We start from the raw sequence: 11,921 nt of genomic DNA on the forward strand, positions 1-11,921 counted from the left end.
TCAAATTAGGCAATTCGATGCCGAGTACCTTACCTTTTCGACTTCTGGATAAAATTACCTAGCACCTGGTATGCAGTTGGGAGGTTATTTCCCCTGCTCACCAGGTATGTAGGAGGTAGGAGGTAGGTATGTATGATTCGACCAATGTTGTCGCAAAGAGGTACCTGGTGATAGGATGTAACTTGAGCGCTCCCAAAAAAACCACTCATAGAATATTTGTAATGCAACCATCGACGTTCCGAATGAGTCACACTCGTACAGCCAACCTCTCAAGCTTACCTGGTACGAGGTAGGTACACTATGTCTTAAATAGAAAGTGCGCCCTACCCGAAAAGATCTCACTCTCGGATCTCTTCATCGATATCAACACCCCAACCGATAATACCGCGCAAGGATTAAACAGCATGGCATCAAAGAAACCATTACTATTGGATGGAAGAACCGGTGAGGGTGGTGGCCAGCTTGTAAGGATTGCATGTGGTCTCTCTGCTGTCACCTCGCAACCTATCCGTATCGACCATGTGAGAGGGAATCGTCCAGGAAAACGAGGCGGTGGTCAGCGCTTACTCCGAGTTCCGCCTCGCAAATATATCGAGTCTAATTAGTTGAGCGTAGGTTTGAAACCACAGCACGTGGCTGCTATCCGATGGTTAGCGGATATTACGGGCGCAAAAGTCGAAGGGCTAGAGGTTGGGAGTTCGTCTCTTGAATTCTGCCCGTTGCAGGCTCCCACCACTCTCCAGGGGCGTAAATTTGAGATCGTCGCTAAGAGCGCGGCGTCGAGTACCTTACTGGTCTTTCAGGCGATCCTCCCATTCCTTCTTTTTGCGGGCAGTGATACCGAAGAGCCTATCGAGCTCGAGATCCACGGTGGGACAAATGTGTCTTTCTCACTGTCCTATGAATATTTCGATCAAGTCCTGTTGCCTACCCTCAAAGATCGCTTCGGCATCACTATTGAGAGACAGCTGAAGGAACGAGCCTGGGCGGCAGGGCCTCTTAAAAAGGGGTCTATTTGGCTAAGACTGCAGCCTCTCCCACCGGGAAGAACCTTGAAAGTTCAAGAGTCGTGGGAAAGACCAATCACCGCCGAAGATTTCAAGCTCAGGCAGATTGATGTGAGCATACTTGTACCATATGCTCTTCAAGGACTGCTCCAGAGAGCGATCGTGAGTGACCTGGGTGAACTATTCCCTAACGTGGACATTAATTTCCTACTCATGGAAGACAGCGGTCATGATTCTCGGATATATACTTTGCTTGTAGCTCACTCGCAGACTGGTCTGCGTTGGGGCCGTGATTATCTATATGATAAGTCCCGGAAGAATAAGACGCCGGAAGCTCTGAGCGTTGAAGTGTCGCGGAAAGTCTGCCATGACCTTCATGATGAGATTGAGATCCGTGGAGTAGTTGACGAGTACCTCCAAGATCAATTAGTTGTTTTTCAAGCGTTGGCAGATGGTCGAACCAGCTTTCCTCGGAGTGCCGCGCCGGTCGATTTAGAAGATAGAGCCCCTGACATAAGCGATTTGGAGACTTCTCTTGAAGATTTAAAGCTTGACAAAAAGATGATGAAGGATAAGACACATAAACCCTTTGGAGACGGGTCAATGCACACTACCACAGCTAGATGGGTAGCAAGCGAGTTGCTGCCCACAGCGCAATGGTTTAACAAAGGTGCCATTGTAGATGGTGCTGCTGTATCTTTTTCTTAGCTAAGCGTCACGATATTTACCACCGCGAGCCTCGCCCGGTTTATTAGGGTCATGTGACAATGCCAACTTGTATAATACAAGGTTGTATTGCGAATCTTGTCCTTGTCTTACACTCCGCTAGAAGCAATGTAGTCCCAAGAGAAACCTATTATGAACAATTTCTAAATGGGTGGAACCTACTTAGAACACATGTTTCCTTCCCCTTTTACAACCTCAGTTTAGTTAATCGGGTAATACTCTGAATATAAAAGGTAAGCAGCATATTCATTATTCGTTTATGTAGCTCTATGTTAATATCATTATCCAACATACTTTACGTACCTATTCATCAATTGACCACTATATAGTCTTAGCGACCCATTAAGTATGGCTTTGAATACCTGCTGGTAATTACCATCGAGGTTCAGAACGAATCGCCGTTTTCATTTCTCCTGCACTTATCTATTCCTACTGGTCTAAGTACATTAACGGTAAGTGAGAATGTTTAACGTTTTAATATTAACTAAGGGCATTCGTAATAGATAACCTGCTATATATAGTTCCCCATTTTCATAGCTAATCGATGACGACAGACGGCCACGTACAAGATTTCCCACCAATTATCAAAACTCTATATTCTTCAAGACCCACAATCCCCAGATAGATCTGGGGTAAAGTCGGGGAAGCGTAATTTTCAAGGATCATTTCAACTTCTTCAAGGTTCTTTATCTTCCCCACACCTCAGGTTAGTCTTAACCACGAACTCCTCTCAAGTCTGCTTGTTGCTATACGGACTTAGAAATAGATGTAACCCCCGTGCCCCAGAGTTAGTAGTAACAGTACCGTGATAAGCTTAAGGGTGTCTCTGTCCACTAACTTTATCACTTTTTTGCAAGTGTGGCGGGATCTTCAATATGATGCTGTTTTGGGTCTTCCTTTCTATCCTACGTTGCCTGTCGGAACACGGACGAGGCTTGAATATACCTTCACACAATGAAATATCTTGGATTAGGCAGAGAGACCCCTTGAAGGGATTAGTAAAGAAATCGTCACGTTTCTCCTTTATTTTTATCTACTGAAACTCAACTAGGTCACATGGGACACACTCTATGATCGTTAGGGGGGAACGAATATTTATATTCTCTAGAGAGTTCCACCCCTATGCGGTGTCGTTTTACACCTGCTAGGTCCTTGTAGAAGGCACGGCAGGACGGATACGCTTTGACGGAGTCTTTGTCCTCGATGAGTTCTTCAGAGCTGCCGTGTACGCCGGTATCTATCTAGTAGCTCGACCCGGGCCATATATCAACGTGGAAGTCCGTCTTGGAGAGTTGCTAGGCTGGACGGCGCGGATCGAAGCACCCCTTCGAGGGAACGACCTGGAATATGTTAATTCAACTGAGCTATATGCGGCTACCGTAGGAACGTTGATTGCCAATACTTGGATTACGAATGGCGGATTGGTCGTGATGTTGCAGCCTGAGAACGAGTAGGGCACATGGCCAGACGTCAGTAACACAGATTTACCGGCTCAAACAAACAGTAACTACATGGGACATGTCAAACAACAGTTAATGATCATCTTTACCAGGGGAATTGGGCTCCCGCGGAGTCATGGCTTCCAGTCTATGGCATTGATGCATATCGTCTGAGATACGACTGCGAGGACCACGCATAACTGAATATTATATATGGCTTTTAATGGTAATGGGTGCATACCCTGACAGGTAGCCAAAGACCCAATGGCCGGAGAACTGGCAGATTATGCACCGGGAATACAGTACCAGTACTCCGTTCTTCATAGCCGAATTTAAAGATGGAGCTGGAACTGGCTTTGGAAGCGTGAATGCAAATGAATGCAATGCGCTAATAAACCAGGAAGCTGTCCGTATCTTGTGGAAGAGCAATTGCACCTTTGCTATCAAGACCTTTAATGTGTGTATGGCTCATAGCCATTCGCCCTCCTGCATCATGTCATATCAAACTAAATCTCCCGTAGACATATGGAGGAACGAACTGGGGTAGCTTAGGGTATAGAGGCTGCGATAGCTCATACGACTATGGCGCGGCCGTTGAGGAGAATCGGCATACATGGCGGGAAAAATATTCAGAGAAGCTAGAGGCTAATTTCTTCAAAGTCTCCCCCGCATACTTGACTGCGGTAGCAGGGAATGCGCCGAACAGATCGTACGTCTTGATCAAGGAAATCACTACGACGCCGTTATTCGGAATTGACTCCGAGACAAAATTTTACGATGTGCGTCATGCCGATTGGACGTCTACGGGTATAACAACTTACAAATTCATTATGACAACAAGCCTCGGGCACATTTCAACTCCCCCAGCTTGGCGGCGACCTAGTCTTGACCAGAAGGGACTCAAAGATCCATTTGTCCGATTACGACGTCGGTGGGATAAATCTGATTTACTGCATGGGCCCATAACGGGCTGTGCAAGAGAACACTGATCCTTTACGGCGGAGCTGGGGAGACTCATGAATTCGCTATTGGTGTAGCAAATTTGACAACAAAAACTGCTCAGGCGAGTCCGAATGATACCGTTGTAAAGACCCAATTATTCGATTCGAACACGCTAGTGATATAATAGAAGGTTTCTGTAGACCGAAAGATCCTTAGACTAGGAGACGAGCTGGAGGTTCTGTTATTATGGCGTAACGATGCTTACAACTATTGGATCACGGAACTACCAGCAGAAGCTCCAATCGAAAATTCAGGTACTCCTCCCCATCTAAATCCACCGACATAGCCAGGGATTCCTATCTGGCCCGTACGGCCGTTCTAAGCGGGGAAGTAATCCGACTTACCAGAGATATTAACAGCACCACCGACATTGAACTAGGTACCTACGAACCTACCGGTAAAGTAAGTTCCCTGCTGTTCAATAACGAGGCCCTTGACCGAAAATATAACGGCGACGGAAAACTCGCCGCACGACTGGACTTCTAACGGCCAAATATTACTCTTCCCGACTTCGCTTCTCTGGAGCGGAAATACATCGACTCCCTTCCTGAGGTCAAATGCGACAATCCGTCGGCCATTAATCCGCAACCTTTACTTACTCCGACGCCCCTTTATACGCGAGCGACTATGGCTTCCACAGCGGGTCGCTCCTATACCACGGCTATTTCACTGCCAAGGGGAACGAGTCCAGTCTATTCCCCAACCTAACAGGCGGGAACTGCATCGGCTACTCGCTCTGGCTTAATGACGAGTTGGTCACCACTTCCTGGGATGGGGCGAGCGGCAAGTCTACTCTCTACGGCACTATCTCGCTGACATCGCCATCCCACCACTCCCTCGTGGCCGGCAAGTCCTGCGTGCTCACGGCACTGACCGACCGTATGGGGGCCAGGACGAAGAAGCGCCCGGGACGGACGCCGTCAAAGCCCCGATGGGCATCCTCAACTTCGCCCTGGCCGGCCGCGAGAAGTCGGGGTAGCGTGGAAGACCACGGGCAACCTCGGCGGCGAGTCGTACCGCGACCTCGCGCGGGCGCCTCGCAACGAGCGCGGCATGTTCGCCGCACGACGAGGATACCCACCGACCATCGCCGCGGAGTCGAGATCGGGAGTCGCGGAATCCCGTCACGCAGGGCGTGCGTTCTGCGGTAGTCGGGTTCTTCACGACGACGTTCTCGCTCGAACGTGCCGGCGGGGTACGACGCGCCGCTGAGTTTCGTGTTCGGCATGCATCTTCATGCTCTTCTTTCTCTTCTCCTTCTTTTGCCGCTGCCGCTGCCGCTGCCACCGCTCCGATGGGCCGCAACCACCGAGTCTAGCTCTTCGCCAACGGCCGGCAGTTCGGCAAGTACGTGGCGAGCCTAGGGCCGCAGACGGCGTTCGCGGTCTCATATGACAGGAACGCGAAGGTGTATACCAGGTAGCTAAAATGCAAGGTATGGGTATCTGTGTACGTATGCTTCGTTTTCGTTTTCGGGGTTTAGATTTCGGGTGTGGGTTTCGTCGGATGAATGGATGGACGGTCGACTCGGTGTTAGTAATTGTCCGGACGAGATATTGTAAGCAAGAGGACGTGTCGCTGCTGTTGAGCAGGTCGCCTTACGGCCGCCTTGTTGTTGCCTTCCGTAGGATTTACACGATATGTCGTATCCGTGAGCAAATATTGTACTGCTTTTATCCAACCTTGCTGATATGTACCTAAGGCATGTATTATTGGTAGCACGAGGCGATCCTGTCGCTCAGCGTGTAAGAGCCAAGAGCGTGAACGGGGCGATTCTGATCGTGAATTTTCGTTCAGCGGCGCCGAGTGCCTTGCACACTGCCACATCATTCCCCTGAACGGACGATGTTAGCGTTCCTGTCAACCAACCCACTTTTCAGCTTGCTTGTTTCCTGGACTTTTGCAATTTCGATCTCCAGTTGTACAATGCCTTCCTACGCAACAGGTCCGTAGTGAAGAAGTGGCAGTAGTCGGCATTTACTTTGGGCATCACAAATCCCAACGCCATGTTTGGCCCTAGGAAGCTTCAGGGATAGTGTTGTGACAATCCCTGGCTTCGTGGGTATTACCTGCCGGTCCATCCGCACAGACGATATAGTGTATAGAAACGAAAATCAAGGCAGACGAATATTTGGTAGCGGGTCGATATCCGAGCCACCCACGTTCAATGTTCTACACTAAAAAGCTCGGGCCGGTGCTAATATTTTTTAGGTCCACCTCGGTGAGCCCTACGACCACAAGATATGTCAAAGGGGTTGAAGACTTGAGGTGAGTTGACCCGAGAACCTGGCTCACCTAACAAGGTACCCCTAGATCTTTGGTGGATATATAAATAAGGCATTGTTGAGTATTTTTAGTCTGTCATTGTTTAGATAAACAATGACTTAAAACTAGTAATCGTCTGAGAAGTACGATATCTGTGCCTCACCGGAATGTTTCTATTTCGTAAAGAACTTCGATTTTCTGCCCTTGGAAATAATTACATACATGTAACATGAGTATTGTCTCGAACTCGACCGGGAGTGTATGATCTCCCTACGATAGTTTATCTATCGTCTTCCGCTCCCTGGTTGTACAACTGCATTCTTTTTTTTATAAAAATAAAAAAAAATCTCACACCGATCTTCCTTTGAGTGTATACCTAAGTATCTTATATCGCCACTACTTATCAGACCTGAGCATATAAAATCTTTCCAGCTCACGTAAACATGAAGTCGCACTTTGGGGGCCGGTGGCTTGGATAAGGGGACGGCCCATAGTAAATTTCTTAACGCTTGGTAAACCTGGCGATATACTTTGCTTCAGCTCAGGAAAATCAATATTTGCTTTTGCACATCTCCGCACGGGTTTAGCCTTGCCTAAGTCTCCGAGTTTTATTCGTACCATCTACCCTAAATAAACCTCACCGAATCCGCGCCAATCATATTGGTGTATTCGTTGACAACAATACAGACCTACGTCGTAATGACAGATTTCCTTATTAATGTGATTCTTTATGCTCGGGCCAGCTAGGTTCTCCTTAAGCCTCCTTGAATCGTCTGTGCCACCGCTGCCAAAGGTTCAAATTACGTTAAGGTTACTTGTTTGTTCATGATGCTCATCTGACATCGAATGATCATATGCTAGTATCTAGTTGCCTCGTTTAATTAGGGCTGCCTATACGCTGGACCAAACTGAAAGGTTGCGGACATCCCAGTGTTGATATATAATGAAGGGCCGTGCTACGCTACTTTACTCGTACCATTAGCTCGGTATCCTCGATAATAAGCCATTCAGCACCGCAGTCTCAGTGGAGGACGAGATATTAAGTCGGATGGGTGTTCTATTGTGATAGTTCCAAGGGATAAATGGGCAGTTACAAGGGCTGATAGGGACATAGATACGCACGTTCCTATGTCCCCATCGAAGTGAGGATTTATTCCTAAAAATAAACATTCACCTTAAGCTACCTTCTAAGAGAGTCATTTTAAACGAGATAAAGGCGCTTAGACAACCGATTGTATTTGCGGGCTGGGTCTATCAGAGATCATGACACGCCAAGATGAACTTGGTTATTTATCTTCTCCTTCGTAATAGGAACTATAACACGTTGAGTGATTTCGGAACTGTTTCCGAAGAAAGGGCATAGCTACAGAAATCTTGGCTTTATAGGTTGATATTCCTGGGTACATTCAAAGGCCACATTGCAATTCTGCCCCAGTCGTGTTGGATATAGGGGTTAGATAAACACTTGTCCATTCAACCTTATATTTGCCACGTCATATGCTCGGCGTCTGTCTTGCAGAGATCGAGCCCGGTACAGATGAATAAAAATAATAGCTTAAATCAATAAAGAGTATACAAGGTTTTTAGTGTTTGTCCGCTATTGCCTTGGCTAAGAAATGTGATACAGCTCCTTGCCAACCCAAACTTCAAATCATGTACCTAGAATGTAGCGTTCTAACCAATTCATAACAAGGAGTAAATGGCTTATTCTCTATAGAGTTTGCATACTAATTACAACTGCGAAGGGACCAGATAACATATTGTACTTAGAAGAATAAAGTACCCGTTATCTAAAACCTTTCTTTACCAGAATAGAAGAAGGTCTTTCGAGGTACATATATCCTACCAAGAAAAGTACATTATGAGGGAAACACCTTCTGATCAACATAAGTTAGTACCTCACGAAGTTTGCCTCTTCACATTCTATAAAAAATTCGTTGAGATATTGCTAGGTAGCAAAAAGGGTTTTTTTTTCCTCGCTGTGTTACATCGAGTAATACCTACGTTGTAATCCTCCATGGTAATACAATGATAATATTATTACATTACTACAATAAAACACTCTATTAATAAACTACCTCTAGAACAATGCGCGTTTGTTACGTTAGACAGAGTTAACCAATAAGCATTTATTTGTCGTTCTAATCAACGCAACAGAAAATATCCACAACTTAGAAAACAGTATGGTGATATGCGTCCCCATTAAGAGGGTAGAAAACAAATAAGACGCCACATGGCATCTAGGGCAAAGTAAAAATGGCGGGATCTATCATACCGATCTCGCCTTCGCGAAATAACTCGCAGAGATGACCACGTCGTGATACCCACGGCTGACTAAGCGAATGTATATTACATTATCTAGTTGCTAAGCCTCTCCAAGGGGCAATTGTTGCTGGAGGTATTCTCTTTATAATATTCCCTACCTATTTACATGATATTGCGAAATAAACTCGCTCAAAGAAACAGTTGCATCAACCAAAGAAAAGCGTGAAATAGTGCCCGTGATAACTATTCGGGTTGTTATTGCTTCATAAAATACTCGGCGAGCAAGTATGGAAGGGAATGGCTCTATCCCGCGTTGGTATTAGTTTGCGGTCAATGATAAGGATGTTAACGACAGATTTTACGTTGTAACCCTCCCTCAGCAGATGACTGTTTACGTGTGCGATGACCGAATGTAACCGTAGCTGAAATCAGCCTCGTCCGGGCCACAGGTCAAAACGGCGGAATCACCAGCCACTTGAACAATACTGTCAACGCCGTATAAGGGTCTTTCTGAGCTGGGGAACGTAATAACCGAGGTGTCACTAACACTAGGGTTACAGTTGCACTCCTTAAGGAAGGATGATAAGGCATGCTATAACTAGCCCGGGCCGCTGCGGCGCTTCCGAAAGGATTTGGAGTCATCAGTCACGAAAGAGAGGTTCTGACCGACGTCCTGTTCACCGGTGAACTGGATGTATGTGAATTCAGAAGAGATTGGCCTGGCCGAGCGGAGCGCGCATACGTACCTGCAGGTCGACCGGAAAGCTCAATACATGATCACACATGGACGGCAATTGATAGCGCGGAAGAACCTCAGGGGGTTGCCACTACTGATGCAGCTCGGCTTATGTCCAGCGTAGGAAATGCTGAATAATTCGTGCCCTTGAATATCGAGCTACCTCGACTTGAATGACGATAGCTGACGTAAAATTCGCACACTCAAAGGAGGAAAAGAGAGCACTTGGAAAAAATGAATGAACGTTGGACGAAGGTTTGGACGAAGGTTCATAAGCAGATGTTATCACCGAGAGCCTCATACCCGGCCTCCGACTTGATTGAGCCAATCGGGACATCAAGAACGGCGATCTCTTAACCAGGGAGCTTTGGAAACTAGAGAAGACGAAAATAGAATAACAGGTACCTAAGAGTAAAAAAAATAGCGTAAAATGAGATAAAATATCCACGTGAACTTTAAATCTACGAGTTAAATGTATCCGAAAGATAGGCGCCGAGAAACCTTTCGGTACTGCTCGTAATTTGACGCCGCCATGTGCACATAGTACAGTCCATGTGGCTGGTGTGGGGAAATAATCTATACAATACCAGGGTCCGGTGTCTTTTTGGTGGTTCAGCGCACTTCGAGCCCGAAAGCGAAAGAATACTACTTGTCGGGATCTTGAGGACTGCGAACAAGTGTTTGAGTATCCACAGGGGCTTGGCTTTCTCGAAGAAAGCAAAACGAGATCAGTTGGTGTGGATATTCCGTGTGCGTGGTGGTGCACATGGCTTTTACTGAAAAGGTGGAGTTGTTCTTGTATGGTCCGGTACTTATCATCTTTCGAGCACTCTCTTGTCAAGCGAGTCCTGGGAGCGTGCTTGTGTTGTAGATCGGTGAAGCACTTTTTGCAGGAAAGGGCGGGGAATAGTGACTTATTAATAACCTTCAACCGGATGTGACCCTTCTATGAGGGATTCTTAATTCGACCCCCGAACATCAAATTGCGTCAGGTCCCTCATGACACTAAGGCATATGAACCCCGTTGTTGCTGGCCTCCCTATCTGTGTATCTGTGAGGAGGTCACGGGGTAATATTGTGGTGATGCTTGCGTGTTGTACCTATTCTAACCAATGGTTGATATCTGAGTATAAGGAAAATACTGTAGGTAGGCAGGTCACACGACCCCTACAATGTCCCCCGCAGGAGAGCAGATCTTAAAGCCGGAGACGAGGAAAAATCTACAAAAGGAAATGAGAGGTTTCGATGGCGCAACGGGGATAGAAAAAACAGAACTGCGCGAAGACAAAAAACGGCAGCTGGTCTGGGGAGGGAGACCAACTAAATGTATTGTACAACACTTACAATACTTACCTCTTAAGCGACTTGGCCTAGCAGGTAAGAGGTAACTCTGATCTCGCAGCGCTTCCAACGGGGAGTCTCCCGTATGGCCCCCAAATTTAGCGCGCCGGATTCGATACCTGAGTTTTCCTTTTTTAAAAAAAGGCGTTGCCGTCCAGTGGACCAGCGACCGCAGTAGCACCGTCGACCGCTCCCCAAAACTCGGTAAGTTCTTTAATCTGAGGTAGCGGTGTGCGAAGAGGGCTAGAAGTAGGCGACATATCAAGTTATCAAGTGCGACGTTTGTTGAGAAACGCAATTCTTTCGGATGGTGAAAAGACAACTCACACCTAATAGTGTTTAAAGAATAATTTCCTTTTCGAAATTGAGTCGGATGATGATTAAGTGCCGAGCTGGAGGAAGCAACCGCGGATCTCGCGAGTCAGTGACGACATTTAGTTCAGTTGACAAGGAATGATGATGATCGCCAATGTTCTCTGGAAAGGTGTTCGGTCGTATGCCCTATCTTCTTCGCTGCTGCATCGTCATTCTCCGCAAGGACAAACAACATTCTGTCTAATCCACATATCGGATAGTGAATAGTATTAGAAAAATATTTATCTTCGTATGGTCAAAGATGAGATAGAAGCCTCCCCTGACCAGATAGCGCGTTTCTGGGCATTCTAGAACCCTGAAAATTCTAGTAGCAGAAGCTAGATTCGCCGAAGACATGGGGGGGGGAGACAAGGTCGACGCCAAAACCCTTGCTTGGATAGACTACGCACGAGAAATTCGGAATTATTTTCAATTTGAGAATGGTATAGGCTCGAGACATTTGTACGAGCTGGCAGCCGCACGGGTACACGGCTGTATCCAGTAGAGAGGAGGAATAATCTCCTCATGTTGATCCTTGGCCGCACTCATAGTCGGCCCAAATAAGCTGCGTTAGAGCATGAGTGAATGAGTGTATGCCTCTGTTATATTCTTATCTTCGGAGGTCCTATGAGCTTCTTGTAGACTAGGTTAATGAGAGTTGTTCGTATTTATGTGCGCGCGCGATCGGGTTCTGTAACCCGGTCCAACCACTCATCTTGTTGCTGGTGGTTGTTAGTCTTTGAGGCCAAGAATTAATAAGGTGGACGATGAATAATAAATAGCCTT

At 46.6% G+C, this 11,921-nt stretch overlaps 2 protein-coding genes across 2 annotated transcripts; both read left to right on the forward strand.

Moving 5' to 3' along the window:
- The first annotated feature begins 307 nt into the window (after positions 1-307).
- F4812DRAFT_14485 (EPT/RTPC-like protein) lies at positions 308-1,934 on the forward strand. Its single transcript, XM_047929659.1, has 2 exons — positions 308-555; positions 616-1,934. Exons 1-2 carry the CDS (start codon positions 405-407, stop codon positions 1,713-1,715), a joined length of 1,251 nt encoding a protein of 416 aa, XP_047794795.1. The 5' UTR covers positions 308-404; the 3' UTR covers positions 1,716-1,934.
- Positions 1,935-3,458: 1,524 nt separating this feature from the next.
- On the forward strand, positions 3,459-4,580 carry F4812DRAFT_464597 (uncharacterized protein; the record flags this gene model as incomplete). Its single annotated transcript, XM_047938357.1, has 2 exons — positions 3,459-3,629; positions 3,694-4,580. 2 exons carry the CDS (start codon positions 3,459-3,461, stop codon positions 4,159-4,161), a joined length of 639 nt encoding a protein of 212 aa, XP_047794796.1. The 3' UTR covers positions 4,162-4,580.
- Between the last annotated feature and the right edge of the window lie 7,341 nt (positions 4,581-11,921).

This window comes from Daldinia caldariorum (genome assembly GCF_022478825.1).
Source record: "Daldinia caldariorum strain CBS 122874 unplaced genomic scaffold F4812scaffold_1, whole genome shotgun sequence".
NCBI classification, from domain to species: domain Eukaryota; kingdom Fungi; phylum Ascomycota; class Sordariomycetes; order Xylariales; family Hypoxylaceae; genus Daldinia; species Daldinia caldariorum.